This window comes from Mixophyes fleayi, chromosome 7, assembly GCF_038048845.1.
Source record: "Mixophyes fleayi isolate aMixFle1 chromosome 7, aMixFle1.hap1, whole genome shotgun sequence".
NCBI classification, from domain to species: domain Eukaryota; kingdom Metazoa; phylum Chordata; class Amphibia; order Anura; family Limnodynastidae; genus Mixophyes; species Mixophyes fleayi.
The window spans coordinates 92,596,005-92,613,600 of record NC_134408.1 but is presented as its reverse complement, the minus strand read 5'-3'; the positions used below and the strand labels follow the sequence as shown (position 1 = coordinate 92,613,600).

General features: G+C 41.3%; 1 protein-coding gene across 1 annotated transcript in view; it reads right to left on the bottom strand.

The window, feature by feature from the left end:
• Positions 1-17,596, bottom strand: part of LOC142097881 (aldehyde oxidase 1-like) — a 104,694-nt gene that overhangs the window by 81,598 nt on the left and 5,500 nt on the right. The window contains 7 exon segments of the mRNA XM_075180108.1: positions 155-339; positions 3,174-3,283; positions 4,545-4,638; positions 6,263-6,414; positions 6,769-6,861; positions 7,707-7,851; positions 8,319-8,399. Coding sequence (XP_075036209.1) covers positions 155-339; positions 3,174-3,283; positions 4,545-4,638; positions 6,263-6,414; positions 6,769-6,861; positions 7,707-7,851; positions 8,319-8,399 — 860 coding nt within the window.

Sequence of the window (17,596 nt, the reverse complement as noted above, 5' to 3'; positions counted from 1 at the left end):
CCAGGACCTTCTTTATCAAGAACTTCATCTATTAGGCTGAAATCTGCAGGGTTTCTTGAATATATCCTTCCTTACCACTTGCACATTTTAGTCCTGAACAGTCAGCAGTACTATGATCTTAATTGAGTATATAAAAATGATGCCACAAACAAACCTTCCAATTACTGCTTCTCTGGTCCTCTTTGCTTGAACTGTGCTTGTACCAATGCCACCAAAGTAAATGTTCATGTCTTTAATGATGTCTGAATTCTCACAGAAAAGGACTCTCATCCCAGCCACCACTATAGGCACAGAGTTAACCTTCCTTTGTGCTTGTCTGAAGGCGGACACAATCTCCCACTGCAGGTAGATATATATAAATAGTCATTTTTTTACTGTAACTTTGCATAAAGGCCCAAAAGACGTTCTAGGAAATAAAAAGAACTACTGCAATTCCCTGCTTAGCACTATTAATATGTGCTTAAAAAACGAAAATTAATTTCCCATTAGAATTAATAGAAATCAAATTATTTAGTTCCCAACGTCCAGAAAGCTGTATCAAAATTAGAGATGGTCACTGACCCCCGTGTTTTGGTTTTGGATTCGGTTTTGGATCTGGATTACCGTCGTGTTTTGGTTTTGGTTTTGGTTTTGCAAAACCGCCATTGCGTGTTTTGGTTTTGGTTTTGTTTTGCTATTTTGTTGGAAAATACATGTTTTTGTGCCTAAAATAACCCAATTTAGTGCTCCAACTGTTTTAGAGATAAGTAATCTAATTGTTGAGGTAATAAATCATCCAAAAAAACTGTTTAATTCTTCGTTGGTAGGCCTTCATTTATTCTACACACAAAACAGATTGTCTTCCTCTCCATCTATGCATATTGGCAATGCAGCCATCGTCTTTGAATCTATATTACACCCTACACTTATAGTTAAATATGTAAAGAAATGGAAAAAGACAGTTTGCTTTCTGTCTCTATAGGCCCCCTCCACTTTTTTAAAAAAACAAAAAATTCAGCCATTATAGACTGTACAATATTAATTGACATGGAGAAAGCCAGTTTGGTTTCTGTCTCTCTAGGCCCCCCTCCACTTGTATAAAATACTAATAAATTCAGCCGTTATATACTGTACAATATAAATTGAAATGGACAAAGGCAGTTTGGTATCTGTCTGCATCAGATCCTCTCTCCACTAGGAGTAAAATAGAAAACTATTCAGCCGTTATATAATCTAGAATATAAATAGAAATTGAGAAAGGCAATTTGGTATCTGTCTGCATCATAATCATCAACATCATCATTAGCGCCCTCGTCGCCTACACAAATCTCCCCCTCATCCTCTTCTAATTCCAAAGTGGCATCCTCAATTTGGGTATCACCGGCTACACTCGGGCTATTAAGGCACACATCAGCAGAATGCTCACGATTAGACATCCCACTGTTGGATGGACTCTCCACAGGGATTGTTGTCATTTGTGAATCAGAGCAAATATTCTCCTGTAATGCCTCACTGTTATCTTGCAGCTCGGCTTTGACGCGTAACAGTAGTTGTGCACCAATTGTAGGCTGGGTAACTTTTTGGGATCTGCCACTAATAGCCAAAGGTGAAGGCCTCATTCTCTCTTTGCCACTGCATGTGTAGAATGGCATGCTTGCAATTTTTTTTTTATCGTCACTTAACTTTTGCTCAGTTACACTTCTTTTTCGCTTCAATACAGTAAATTTTTTTGGGGTTTTTGTTTTTTGCACTAATTTGAAAACACTCTGTTGTTTGACATCGCCTTGGCCAGATGACGTACTGGGAACACTAACATCAGGACTGGTGACAGAACCTGGTTGCTCATTCAGATCATATGTGGACTGCTTTGAATCCATTCTGAGCGCAAACCACTGGGGAGTGCTAAAAATTATTTAGTAGATACTGCTGACAGATATGACTTTTGACAGCCAGAAATATTAATGCACAATTAGGGAGGACACCCCAAAAGCACTGAGGAGTGCTAAAAATTATTTAGTAGATACTGCTGACAGATATGACTTTTGACAGCCAGAAATATTAATGCACAATTAGGGAGGACACCCCAAAAGCACTGAGGAGTGCTAAAAATTATTTAGTAGATACTGCTGACAGTTATGACTTTTGACAGCCAGAAATATTAATGCACAATTAGGTAGGACATCCCAAAAGCACTGAGGAGTGCTAAAAATTATTTAGTAGATACTGCTGACAGATATGACTTTTGACAGCCAGAAATATTAATGCACAATTAGGGAGGACACCCCAAAAGCACTGAGGTGTGCTAAAAATTATTTAGTAGATACTGCTGACAGATATGACTTTTGACAGCCAGAAATATTAATGCACAATTAGGGAGGACACCCCAAAAGCACTGTGGAGTGCTAAAAATTATTTAGTAGATACTGCTGACAGATATGACTTTTGACAGCCAGAAATATTTATGCACAATTATGGGGGACACCCCAAAAGCGCTGGGGAGTGCCAAATATGAAGAAAAAATAATAAACCTCTATCCTCCTCTCTGCACTAGCGATTTTGGATAGAGCAATTGCAAGAACAATATTGTATTCTCTGTCCCTGCTCTAATTAGCCTATGACTACACCCTGCTCTCTCCCTCTGTCAAATGGCGATGGATTGCTGTGGAGGCGTGTATTTATAAAGTTGAAGTATCGCGAGAACCGAGCCCCGAGATTCGACGATGTCACAATGACGTTCGGCCTCGATTTGGATTCGGAATGGGCGGGAGAGTACCGAGCTGCTCAGCTCGGTACTCGGATACCCAAAGTTCGGGTGGGTTCGGTTCTCGGAGAACCGGACCCGCCCATCTCTAATCAAAATTAAGTAAAAAGTGATAAAAAAAACCCCAAAACTTAAAACTAAATAGTAGTTAACAACATTTGTAAACTACAGTATTGTACTGTGCATATATTTATTAAACATATTAAACACAAACAAAATACTCTACTGTATTATATATAAGTACAGTACTTACAAAATATAGAAAAAAAAATACTTTGCAAGACTTTAACGGCTGCTACTTCCCTTGCTACCTACTGCTTGTCTGAAAGAACCATGCTTTGTGTGTATCAATTTAAGCAGAACCCAGTTTTTAAAAAAAAATATAATACAGAGGTACCAAGTAAGTATGTTTAAACCTCCAAACATCCAATACCTTTTGTGAATATGGAATAAGCACAGACACAAGAATCTCTTCTGGCAGGAGACAGGATGACTTCTTGCATTCAAAAAAGCTGTCTTTACAAAGGATCTGTCGAGCTCCTCCTACAATAGATTTACAGATATTTGAAATGTGCAGGGCTGTCTTAAAGCATGGGCACGGTGGGCAGTTGTCCAGGGGCCCCACGAGCACAAGGGCCCCATAGGCTTGACAACTTTTCAGTATATAATTGCGGGAGATTTATTCAGAAACTTCAAACCCACTTTATTAAAACATTTAGGTGGACTAATCACCTCAGTATCAGCTGTTTTCAGTACATGCAATCGTGCTGTTGCGAATACATATCTTGATCTTGATGCAGGCAATGTACACATACTAATTGTACATAAATGGGTGAGTGTTTGTTTAGGTAGGGCCCCTGCATTGCCTGGAGGCCTTTAATGCTGTTAAGATGGCCCTGTGCTTCTTCACCGTTATATAGAAATGTTGGGCACAATGTATTCCTTATGCACTGTGTTTGTCACAGTTCTATTTGAAATATTGAGTTATTACAAAAAACACAACTCTGCTCCAAAACAGAGCAGAGGTGATGGAGGATTTCAGACCATGGAAGAGGGGAAGGAGAACTACAACAAACCTAATATAGGCACAGTACTTAGCATTGCTGCCTCAGAGCACTTTGACCATGGTTTTGATTTCGACCAGGACCCTAAGGGGGAAATTCAATTCCCCCCGAAGTAGCACAGCATTATTACGGTAAATTTAACCCAGCTTTCTGCTCGCAGCTCACTGAGCTGCGAGCAAAAAGCCAGCATTGAAACTACCGTAATAATGGTATTTAAGTATATTACCATAATAATGGTAATAGTGCGCAGGCCGCATTACTTTTTACAGTAACGTGGCCAATTGAACTCCCCCATAAGTGTGCAGAGTTTGTATGATCTTCCTGTGTTTGTATAGGTTTCCTCCAGATGACCCTGTTTCCTTTAGAATGTAAGCTCAAATGGGACAGGGACTGATAAGAATGATTAAAAATTATCTGTACACCTCTGCTAATACAGATAAATAATAATAATGGTAATGATTAATATAATTACCATGCACACACGCCCTTGCTCTTCCTGAAAGTCTTATGCAGTCCCATCCCCCAACAGACAGCCACAAGGCTAGAAGCTATCTGAAGGCAAATTTGGATGTACGGTGCATACAGTAAAAGTACAAATATGTATTGGTCCTGTGTTGTGAAATTGGCTTTTCATTTACTATTATTAAGCTTTTGTTGTAAATGCAATGACATTCTTTAGCACCTACTTTAATAATATATGTTTGATCCGTCAATGAAATTTAAAAACGAATAAGAATTACCTTTTGATAGCACATGGAGAACAGAATTGCCAACGGCTAGTATGGGATTCAGATCAGAGTTTGAGTTTCGTATAACTATGTGTCCACCTAGCGACTGCAATAAAGATGTTTGTAATTCATGAGTCACAAAATTTTAAAACTAAAGTAAGCATAAAATTTGTATATTTGTTATCATCATCATAAACTGTGCAATTATAAGAAAGGAAGAAATAGTGTATCCATACCTAGATGTATAAATAGAATAAGCACTTAATGAGAGCAGAGCAATCTCCATCATGCCTACTTCTGTACACACAGTCAATTATTAATGACTAGTATGTACAGTAGCCCACACATGTTATTTGCCTAAATCATTCCTCTTTTTTGCAAAAAAGGAGAAAATGCCCATTTTGCACCACATCAGCTGTATTTATAGCCAAAACCTGACAGAGGCCTACAGCTATCAATATTTTGCTGCAATGATTACTGGGCTTGGTGGTGCTGCAGCCAAAATAACCTCAAAAGCAAATCCAATCATTTGTGCATGTTCAAACCAAGTCAACCAATTAAACGCAATATGGAAACCCTATATTTGTGGTAAGATCAGGAACCTATGGCAGTTTCAGATCTATGGCAAATTTATTTTTAATTAAGGTCATGGTTTTGTCTTGTAAGTTGGGAACACTGTACTTATGCAATTAAATATATTCCCACTTGGTTTATTGAAAAAATAAAGGTTATATTTGCAGGCAGCGTCTTCTAACAGTCTGTGGGATCCGTTCATCAATAAGATGCTGTGCTCCTAAAAATGCATCACTGCAAACTGCAGCGATGCATATTTATGCACCACTAATATACCCCATGCTCGGGCCACTCTGGGAGCCGGGGCGACGTGACCCTTATGCTGCAATCTTTTTTTTCCTTTTTACCAGCAGCGATAGGTGGAAGTGCTGTGCGTATGCGCACTGTGCCGTATTCTGCAAAGCCACAGAGGTTTCAGCAGAATCCTATAGGAAAAGACAGGTAACACCATGCTGAGATTGCGTTACCTGTCTGCGCAATGCAAAGTTTATCAAAGCTTCATGCATTGCAGAGCATCGCAGTCCCAATAGTAATATATGGGGACTGCAATGCTGAAAGGTATTTGTCTAAACGGAGGAAATTTCACAGAAATCTCCTCCAATAGGCAGTTAACCAATAGTTTCTGCATCTTTTAAGTGTCAAAAAAGATTTTATAGCATATACCTCAGTCCCAATCTGGCAATTTTGACATCTGCCAAAAGGACTGGGTGTCTGATAAGATAAGTGGACTGGCCTGAACTTTATCACGTTGGAGTCTAACAGAGGCTGAGCATACCAAGCCTCTCTTTTCATTGTTTTGGGCTATGGCATTAGAGTTAATTGGCCACTACTACATACTCAACTGGTAGAGATACAAGTAGAAAGAGACAACCCATCGCTGTTCAAAGGATGATGGCGCCCTCTGTGACTTTAATAGGCTATTTTTTGTTTTCTGGCAAATGTGCACACAAAAGTAGGTTAGTATAGTTTTTTAGCCAGGGTGGCTTTTATCTACAAGTCAAGCCGTGATATAGCCCCACCTAGAGTTTAGATATTTAAAAGAGGGCATCTAACCAATTCAATAAATTATTTTTTTTAAAAGGGATAATATTGCGTCTATTATTTTTTTTTATTCTACACATTTGAGGCATTGTCATCATTTTAATAATACAACATACAGCCACATTCCTGATCTGCTGTCCTGCAAGGGATTTCAGTTGCTGTAAAAGAGCTTGGAAAGTCTTGGACTTCTCATCTGGGAGCTGAGACACAGCTTCATTCAACGTATCCTTCAGCATGGATAAAGAGCATGCAGCACCGATAGATAACCCTGAATGTGCCAAAAGAGTAGACATTATTTACTTTCTTTTTGTAGAAAACCAATATAATAAAAATAAGTACATAAAATCAATATTACATTTTTTTCTGGAATGTTACAGATTAACCACGAAGCAAAACAAGATAGTGCTTAGAACCATATCATGTTTCAGTTAGGTTATTTACAAAAATACAGGCAAATCACAAATAATGCTACACCCACTATTCTGCATAAGCTGCCCACTTAAAAAATGTATCCATTCCAGAACCTACAAGTTGCTCACAGCTAATTGCTGGCAAAATGTTTGCTCAATGGAAAAAATTCTGCTTACACGTTTTTACTTTAGAGGGAACTTTGAACACATACCGTCCTTTGTGTATTTCACAGTATTAAGATCGGTAATCTTTCCAATTGAAATAAGAACTGGATGAAAAACTCCTTTAAACTTCATCTCAAGCCCTGGAGAAAGAAAGCAATATAATAGGTGCATAACATGTGTATATGAGAAAATATTCTTTACAGCCTAGAGAAAATTAAAATTTGTCACCCTATAAAAGTTACAAGAACTCAGTGTCAGTGATTTTAATCTACACTAGTGTGGTGTTATTTCTTATAGTGTTTTCGCTTAACATTAAAAAGAATAAAATAAACATAATTTAACTTTTATTTATAAGGTGCCACAAGCCACAAAGGGTCCACAGCAACAAATTTATATTAATATAATGTTAAGAAGTTTATGCTTATGTTAAAGTCACTTGCACATTATACTGTGATATTCTTTGTATCCTGTAAATCATAATCTTTATAATTGGAGTTGCATTGTTAATGACAGTATAAATTTCATGTGTTACAACATCACTGCTGTACTATGTAACATCAGTTCACATTAGATGGAAATACCTATGCAGAAAATGGACCAAAAATCCAATAATTAAGCTAATAATATTTCACAATTTCTAGGGCAGCGAATAATATTTGTTTTGTTTTCTTACATGCTGTTTGTGAATAAATGTAGATTACTGTTATTGGCCTATGGTCTTCTTCTTATTGTCTTCATCCCACTCAGCCATTCAGGCTTACATAAGTGACCAAAGTTGTCACTTATACTGTAACTTAAGGCTAGAAAAATGTATTCGGCTATTTAAAATATAAAGAGTAGATCACGCTACAATTTTTAATTCTATACTAGTACCAAAGTGCAATTCTGTGTGATTTGCAAAAAGCTCCACCTAACTGATATAGTTCCTTTATATATACTTTGTGTCCTACATTTGAAATCATATTTAGAATATACATCAACTTACCAATGCTGGTATTTCCGACTATAAGAGGGGCCTCTGGATATTTCCTTTTTAAATGTAGAAGTTCCTCCAAGTTAAAAACTGTAATCCACTTCATTTTTTCCCCCCGAAAGACCAAAGGCTGTAAGCTTTGCTTCTCTGCCATCAACTAGGTGGGAAATAAACGTATATATGTGATCTACATGTTACAGATATTATCAGCATTTCTTCAACAGAGAAATTGTCAACATAACAATTTAGTACAACCTATAAACCATACTTGCCTACTCTCCCAGAATTTCCAGGAGGCTCCCAAATTCCGGGGAGTCTTCCCGGACTCTCGGAAGAGTAGGCATATCTCCTGAATCCTAAAAAATGCCAAAAATTCACGTCATTGCATATTAAGGGCGTAATTAAGCCTTTCCCCCTGCTATGTCGTGATTTTCAGCATTTTCTAGTGAGGGCAGAGCTATGGTGACTCAAAGATGTCACTACGCCCCCTCCTACCTCTGTCACATGACCTGTTCTCTAGGATCTCCCGGAGGACAGAGTCGCAACGTTCGCTAGTATGCTATAAGCATTGCCTATATCTTTAAATTGCGATAAAGGATACAAACTCTTTGAAAAAGAACTCACAATTAGTTCAGGAGGAAATATTAATTCCTGTGATGGATCCAATGGTAATAATTCTTCTTTGTTAAGCAGCAATGTAGTTATCTAAAGATAAAATGGGAAGATATTTTAACAAAATATTGTAAAGGAAGAGGTACACAAAATCAGTGGAACAAATTGTTCATTAAGGGACATCAGATGCCAGTCTAGACACATATTCCATTTTTTTATACCGTTGCCGCTGCACAGTGAAGACTTTCATTTTGTGGATTGTACCCATGGACATTTTATTAAAGGGGAAAAAATGTTTTTTGGCTTATTACAAAATCTTCATAAAAGCTTACATCTGTAAGGCCCCCTAGGGGCCTTTTAGTTAAACCTTTACTTCAGTGAATACAGGAGGCTTCACCTAGAGGGTAAGCTAGAAGTTTCTAAAAAGTTACATAAACTGGTTACCATGGTGATAACCCAGCCCAGCCTGTGAGACTGAATGAGAGGAAGGAGGGACTGTCATTAAGGGGGGATAGGAATAGAGAGGGGGAGAGACAGAGACTGGGAGAGACAGAGAGAGACAGAGACTGGGAGAGAGAGAGAAGACACAGGAGAGGAGAGATGGTAGTTGGGGACCTGGGGTGGAAGCTCCCATGCTCCCCCAGCATTGCCTGGCTGTCTGAGCGTGGTGACTGAGCCAGGGCAAGGAATGTGTGCCCTGGATGAGGGGGAGAACTCCATGCCACTATAGAGAACCCAAGATAGAGGGGGACACTTTGCATGGAAGAGGCCCTGGAGTGAGGGCTGCTACAAGAGGCAAGGTAGCTGTAGTGTCAGATCCTGAGACTGAGAGTACACAGAGTGACGTGTCAGAGCACAGGAGACATTATTCCCGCAGAGGAGGGATGAGCTGCAGTTGAGAGGTACACAGAGTGTGTCAGAGCTGCATGGAGGAGAAGCTGCCTGCCTATTAGCATCCATGTGAGTGCCCTTGCAGAGGAGGGTGATCTGCAGTGAGTATGGAGTGCAAGAGACATGTAAATTATGTTATTTAACATCTGGATAACATTAAGAACTGTGCAGGAGGAGTGATAAGATATTTGCAACCATGTTCGTATTGCTCATTAAGAACTGTGCTGGAGAGAGTAAGGAGCTGTATATATTTTTCTTTATTGCTGCAACCATTATGATTATTGTGCTGGAGGAAGAGGAGTGTAAATAAAAGTTCAGTTTATCATAGAGATGGTCTGGCGCCCAAATTATTGTGATTTCTATTACACTGCACCAAAGTGACATCCCCTGTGTCCCACTAACTACAGAGAAACACCTGCATGTGCAGGGACCCCCTGATCATCTACACCCATGCCCATCAGCTAGCCAGGGCTTGAGAAGGAGGTGCACTGTGTACCCTTTGCACACCACACTACACACAGTGACAGGGGGTTACATAATGGCGCCCAACGTGGGGCTCAAGCACAACAGATGGAGCTAGTGCTTGCAGGACACAGGAACTGAGTGCAGTGTGCTCAACCGGAGTAACACCCTTGGGGCACCATGTCTGACCGTCTCTAGGTGCCCAGGAGACCAAGGGTAATGAGGAGAAGGTGAAGCAAGTTGTTTACTGAGTAGTTCTGTCCGGGACAGTATATGGAGCAGCAGTGTGCTTGTTGCTGAGACTTGTAGTGCCACTTATCCCAGCTGAGTGGGAAGCAAAAGAAGAATAGGTTCAACGTGTGAGGTGTAATTACAATGCAGTCTGTATATTGCCTTTCCTGAGGATTTCGGGGAGCAAAGAGAGGCAGACAGTGCAAGTGACGTCTGTATATTGCCCTTCCAGAGGATTAGGGGGAGCAAAGAAAGGCAGATCGTCCACGTTGGAGAGAAAGAGGGGAAAGGCAACCCCGCTGGTCAAATGCCACCCCTGCATATATTGCTGAGATGTATTTGTTAGGAGGGGCCCACGAGAGCCACTTGTCTCTTTTTGACCCAGGAGGGGGGAGACATGGGCAGGCACGGGCAGGTGCTACATTGCTTTGGCATAAAGCCATATTTAAATGTACATTGAAAGAAACCAGGACACCTGTGACTCACATGTTTACATCCATTGGGGGTGTTGTGGGGTATGCAATGTGAAATGTGTTTATATTCATACTGCCATTGTATTGCTATGCTGTGTTCACTTTACATTGTGATTTTGCATGCAAAAGTGATGTAGAAATTGTTTACATGTGTGTGTGCATATGTGAGTTAGGTGTGAGTGAGATTAGCTAGGCAGCCCCACTAGGTGTAGTTTAGGGTGCCCAGCTATTTGGGGTAGAATGTAATGCCCCTTAGGGGCATTTTAGTTAAACCTTTACTTCAGTGAATACAGGAGGGGTCACCTAGAGGGTAAGCTAGAAGTTTATAAAAAGTTACATAAACTGGTTACCATGGTGACAACCCAGCCCAGCCTGTGAGACTGAATGAGAGGAAGGAGGGGCTGTCATTAAGGGGGGATAGGAATAGAGAGAGGGAGAGACAGAGAGAGACAGAGACTGGGAGAGAGAGAGAAGACACAGGAGAGGAGAGATGGTAGCTGGGGACCTGGGGTGGAAGCTCCCATGCTCCCCCAGCATTGCCTGGCTGTCTGAGCGTGGTGACTGAGCCAGGGCAAGGAATGTGTGCCCTGGATGAGGGGGAGAACTCCATGCCACTATAGAGAACCCAAGATAGAGGGGGACACTTTGCATGGAAGAGGCCCTGGAGTGAGGGCTGCTACAAGAGGCAAGGTAGCTGTAGTGTCAGATCCTGAGACTGAGAGTACACAGAGTGACGTGTCAGAGCACAGGAGATATTATCCCCACAGAGGAGGGATGAGCTGCAGTTGAGAGGTACACAGAGTGTGTCAGAGCTGCATGGAGGAGAAGCTGCCTGCCTATTAGCATCCATTTGAGTGCCCTTGCAGAGGAGGGTGATCTGCAGTGAGTATGGAGTGCAAGAGACATGTAAATTATGTTATTTAACATCTGGATAACATTAAGAACTGTGCAGGAGGAGTGATAAGATATTTGCAACCATGTTCGTATTGCTCATTAAGAACTGTGCTGGAGAGAGTAAGGAGATGTATATATTTTTCTTTATTGCTGCAACCATTATGATTATCGTGCTGGAGGAAGAGGAGTGTAAATAAAGAGTTGAGTTTATCATAGAGATGGTCTGGCGCCCAAATTATTGTGACTTCTATTACACTGCACCAAAGTGACATCCCCTGTGTCCCACTAACTACAAAGAAACACCTGCATGTGCAGGGATCCCCTGATCATTTACACCCATGCCCATCAGCTAGCCAGGGCTTGAGAAGGAGGTGCACTGTGTACCCTTTGCACACCACACTACACACGGTGACAGGGGGTTACAACATCAGCCCCTGGTGTCCTAGTAAGACAAGAGAGCCCTTTTTAGGGTGATCTCAAGCTTTAAGATACATGTCTAGGCTGTAAACCTAATCCAAATGCTCCATAGAATAAATCTTTCCTCCCAAAATTTTTTTTTTTTAAACATTTTAGGTCTGTATATTGCCCTTCCAGAGGATTAGGGGGAGCAAAGAAAGGCAGATCGTCCACGTTGGAGAGAAAGAGGGGGAAGGCAACCCCGCTGGTCAAATGCCACCCCTGCATATATTGCTGAGATGTATTTGTTAGGAGGGGCCCACGAGAGCCACTTGTCTCTTTTTGACCCAGGAGGGGGGAGACATGGGCAGGCACGGGCAGGTGCTACATTGCTTTGGCATAAAGCCATATTTAAATGTACATTGAAAGAAACCAGGACACCTGTGACTCACATGTTTACATCCATTGGGGGTGTTGTGGGGTATGCAATGTGAAATGTGTTTATATTCATACTGCCATTGTATTGCTATGCTGTGTTCACTTTACATTGTGATTTTGCATGCAAAAGTGATGTAGAAATTGTTTACATGTGTGTGTGCATATGTGAGTTAGGTGTGAGTGAGATTAGCTAGGCAGCCCCACTAGGTGTAGTTTAGGGTGCCCAGCTATTTGGGGTAGAATGTAATGCCCCTTAGGGGCATTTTAGTTAAACCTTTACTTCAGTGAATACAGGAGGGGTCACCTAGAGGGTAAGCTAGAAGTTTATAAAAAGTTACATAAACTGGTTACCATGGTGACAACCCAGCCCAGCCTGTGAGACTGAATGAGAGGAAGGAGGGGCTGTCATTAAGGGGGGATAGGAATAGAGAGAGGGAGAGACAGAGACTGGGAGAGACAGAGAGAGACAGAGACTGGGAGAGAGAGAGAAGACACAGGAGAGGAGAGATGGTAGCTGGGGACCTGGGGTGGAAGCTCCCATGCTCCCCCAGCATTGCCTGGCTGTCTGAGCGTGGTGACTGAGCCAGGGCAAGGAATGTGTGCCCTGGATGAGGGGGAGAACTCCATGCCACTATAGAGAACCCAAGATAGAGGGGGACACTTCGCATGGAAGAGGCCCTGGAGTGAGGGCTGCTACAAGAGGCAAGGTAGCTGTAGTGTCAGATCCTGAGACTGAGAGTACACAGAGTGACGTGTCAGAGCACAGAAGATATTATCCCCACAGAGGAGGGATGAGCTGCAGTTGAGAGGTACACAGAGTGTGTCAGAGCTGCATGGAGGAGAAGCTGCCTGCCTATTAGTATCCATTTGAGTGCCCTTGCAGAGGAGGGTGATCTGCAGTGAGTATGGAGTGCAAGAGACATGTAAATTATGTTATTTAACATCTGGATAACATTAAGAACTGTGCAGGAGGAGTGATAAGATATTTGCAACCATGTTCGTATTGCTCATTAAGAACTGTGCTGGAGAGAGTAAGGAGATGTATATATTTTTCTTTATTGCTGCAACCATTATGATTATCGTGCTGGAGGAAGAGGAGTGTAAATAAAGAGTTGAGTTTATCATAGAGATGGTCTGGCGCCCAAATTATTGTGACTTCTATTACACTGCACCAAAGTGACATCCCCTGTGTCCCACTAACTACAAAGAAACACCTGCATGTGCAGGGATCCCCTGATCATTTACACCCATGCCCATCAGCTAGCCAGGGCTTGAGAAGGAGGTGCACTGTGTACCCTTTGCACACCACACTACACACGGTGACAGGGGGTTACAACATCAGCCCCTGGTGTCCTAGTAAGACAAGAGAGCCCTTTTTAGGGTGATCTCAAGCTTTAAGATACATGTCTAGGCTGTAAACCTAATCCAAATGCTCCATAGAATAAATCTTTCCTCCCAAAATTTTTTTTTTTTAAACATTTTATTTTTGCAAGGTCGCATGAGAAAAAGTTTACAACTGGCAATATGAGTTCACAAATTTAAATAAGAAATATAAGCAAACATAGTCTACGACCAGTGTAGAGGTAGAACTCAACGCATCAGAAATATGGTTAAAAATGAGGAAAAAGACTGACCAAGAGTTTTTCTTACAGGCAAGAGAGAAGATGAAAAGGGGACAGAGCAAATAAGAGATAGAGAGAGTAGAGAGTAAGGGTAGAGACAAAGGGAGGGTGGCTAGATCCAAAGTGAGGGATGTAAGGAACTAGGGAGGGGGAAGAGATAGCAATTCTTAGTTATGTGACTCCCACAGGAAGGAAAAAAACATTTTGGCTCCAGGGGGATATCCACCTGAAGAATTCATTAGATCATGTTTTTGATCTCAGTCCAGAAACTTGACAGATTTTGGGCATGTCCACTAAATGGAGGTAAGTTCCTTCGTGGGAGCAGCCCCGCCACCAGAGAAGTCAGGGAGGATTCTATATAGACGCGATGGCACATAATACCATAGGTAAAGGACCTTATAGATACTTTCCTTACTTCTGACACAGATAGAACTGGAGGCAGCATTCTCATGGATCTCAGACCATTCCTCATCTAATAAGGCCTCACCAAGGTCACGTTCCCAGGCTAGTTCATGGGGATCCTGAATGCCCAAAGCAGAGGGAGCAAGCTCATAGTACAATGTAGAGATGAGACCTTTTGTTAAGGATTGACGTAAACAGATAGATTCGAAGTTAGAGAGAAGACGGGAGGAAAGGTGGTATTTGACTGCATTATGGAAATGGCGAAATTGTAGAAGTTGGTAGAACTGTTTTGAGGGGATGTGAAAGGGAGATTGGATGGCGGAAAATTGAGCAAAGGCGTGGAAGAAGTTAGGTGATTAGGATATCTGACTGCCCACTAGTGCCACGGCTGAAATGAGATAGGGAAAAGTCCCAGGGAGAAATCTGGGGAATTAAATAACAGTATCAAAGAATAGGGGTGATGTGAGAGGCCGTATTTTTGAGAGGAGGTATCTCAAATGGATAGGGAATGTGAGATAACTGGGTGGAGTAAAAAACGTTTTGGGCGAGGAGCCCTTGGGAGCCAGAACCTCATCCTCAAGTTTAGACCATACTCTGGATCTGTCGAACCACACCATAGAACACATTGAGCGAGTTGGGCGTAAAGTTAGTATTGGCGGAAATCAGTTTTCCCCAGACCCCTCTCCGCGGGGATTTCTTAAGAAGTTTAAGTCGGACCCGGGGCCGTTTGCCCAACCAGATAAATTTAGTGACATAAAATTGGAGGAATTTAAAAACGTAAGGTGGGCTACGAATGGGGAGGATCTGAAAATAGTAAAGCAATCTGGGGAGGATATTAATTTTAACGGCATTAATGCGGCCAATCCAGGATATATAAAGGTGTGACCAGGCTGTAAAATCTAACTTTATTTAGTCAAGGAGACGGGGAAAATTTGCTTGAAAAAGGTGGTGGTAATGTTTAGTAATAAAACCCCTCAGATACTTGATTTTTTGAAGACTTTCCTCCCAAAATTCTAAGATGGTAAGATACCCTCACACAGGGAAATTTGTAACATAAAGAAATATTTTTTCTTTGTTTTATGCTTCTCTGGAGAGAATGTTTCATCCATACTGTTCATCTTTTGCCTTACAAAGGGTATAGGCAGAAGTGGGGTAGCATTTCTTTTGTTGTCATTAAGAGCCAGCCCAGCACACTGATTAGTCGGTAGTGTTGGCCATTGTACTAATCTGTATGTAAAGACACAAGCAGGGGAGGGCTGGCAAACGTTAGCCCGGGGGGTAAGACTCCACTCAGCAGCCTATTTTAAAGGAAACAAAATGCAGATGGCCCAGTGACCCAGTCCAAAGTAGTCAACTTTGGGAACGACCCGGGGGGCAGATGCCCCCCTGCCCCCCACCCCAGATATCTGGGAACCTAAATGTAAACACCAGAAATTTTGTTGGTCTGCGCTGTAAAACACAAAATATTTGGGGGTTTTGCATTGTAAAGACAACAGGGATTTGGGGTCTGTATTATAAAGCTAGCACATATTTGTTTTTTTGGGGGGGGGGTCTGCATTGTAAATCTAGCACAGATTTGGGGGGTCTGCATTGTAAAGCCCGTAGAGATTTTAGGGGTATGTCTGCATTATATAGCTACCAGAGAACTGGAGTCTACATTGTAAAGTCACCAGAGATGCTGAGGTTGGCACTTTATAGTGGTCATTAAAATGTTGTCTATATTGTATATTGGTCAGCAGGTTGATCTCTGTGTACTTTATCTGTAACTTAAACGCACTTTGTATCATATCAGTTTCTACAATGTTCTGTTTTTTAATGTAATCTTTATTTATTGAACCAAGTATAGAACATGGCAAACTAATTCCGCAATAAAGAATTCAAATATGACAGTTCGTGTTGGTGTTTTTCTTCTTAAAAACTAATAAGAATAAATGAAAACAGCTGTTGCAGCTCAATTTCCCCTTCAAATAGCAAAACAACAAGATCAAGTATCTGGAAAGATAGTTAACCAAAAGAGTAGAATCACTCTGCCAAGCAAATTACCCTCCCTTGTTGTCTGATATAAAAAGGACTTAAACACATGAAAGAACATGATCATTTCCTAGATTAGCCGTATCACATCCATCAAGATGAATGTACTGCAGAGACTGCTGTACCACTTCCATGTATTGCCAATTAAAGTCCCAAATGCAGTCCTCTCTTCCCTTCAGAAATTGGCTAGCAGTTCACCTGTTGCCCACCTCTACTTTAGATGGTACTACGTCCAAAGAAAGCTCCGTAGCATGCTTGGACACCTGTTGGAGAAACTGTGGGCAACAAGGGTCTTTTCCTGCACATCTGGTGGAGCTGTCTCAAACTCCAACTGCTATGGATGGAGACCATATATCTAATTTCCCCCATTATGGCGTTACCCTTCCCTGTGACCTAAAATTTATCCTGCTTCCCCTGCTGATACTAGACATCCTATAGACATTATAGACATTATCAAAAGCTGATCAGCCATATTGCTAGTACAGCTACTTCCCAGATAGAGGCATTCTGAAAAAAAAACCAATCCTCCTACATTAGCAATGATCTGGTGGGTTTACCAAATAGAATGCACCACAAGCATACCGAATAACTTCTCTGTCTCCTTCTAGGTGCCCTGGACCTCCTCCCACAATCAACCCCTTCTTAACACTGACCCTTTATCTTCTTCAAACCTTTCCCTGTGAAAGGGCTATAAGCTGTTTCCACCTCAAGACTTCCCTATGCTACCAACTTGGGCAAACCCCTACCCCCATATCTCTGTTCCTCCCTTCTTCCTCCTTCCCATCTCTCTGTACCTCCTTTCTCCCTCCTCCCCATCCTATCTCTAGCCTCCCTCTACTTATATTACCAGGCATATTTGTTTATGCCTTTACTATTTACCCAGGTTTGGCTTAGAGGTAAACTTCTGGTTGTAGTTTAAGCAAACATCATTGCTAATTATTGTTGTTTACTTTGCTCACAGTGATATGCCTTCAAATTAGCCGGCATCATTTCTGAACAGTTGGGGAAGAAAAAAATAACAAGAAAAAACAGGTGACCAATGTTCTATATTTTGAATAGAAGTCACTACAATAATCTATGTAACATGGACACCAGAAATCAGTATTGTATATAGGTTACCTAAATGATTTCTGGATTGTATATAGACCACTAAAGTAGGCTGTCATTTAATAATAGATGAAACTGTGTTGTGTCTGATTATAGCTCTTTTAAACACTTTTAGAAAATACAGAGCTACAAGGGTTTGACAACACATATTTCTCCACTGTGGCACGCTGATACAAAAGCCTGAGCCACCTACTCTTGTTTTGCTTCCAGGCCAAAAGTTACTTATCTTCTCCTGGGTATGGGGACCCATTAATATTGCTTTTTACCCTGGCCTTTGCTGTAAAGATATGCAACTTATCCATTTGCCAAGAACCATTGACATCACAGTGGCATTACCTGATTA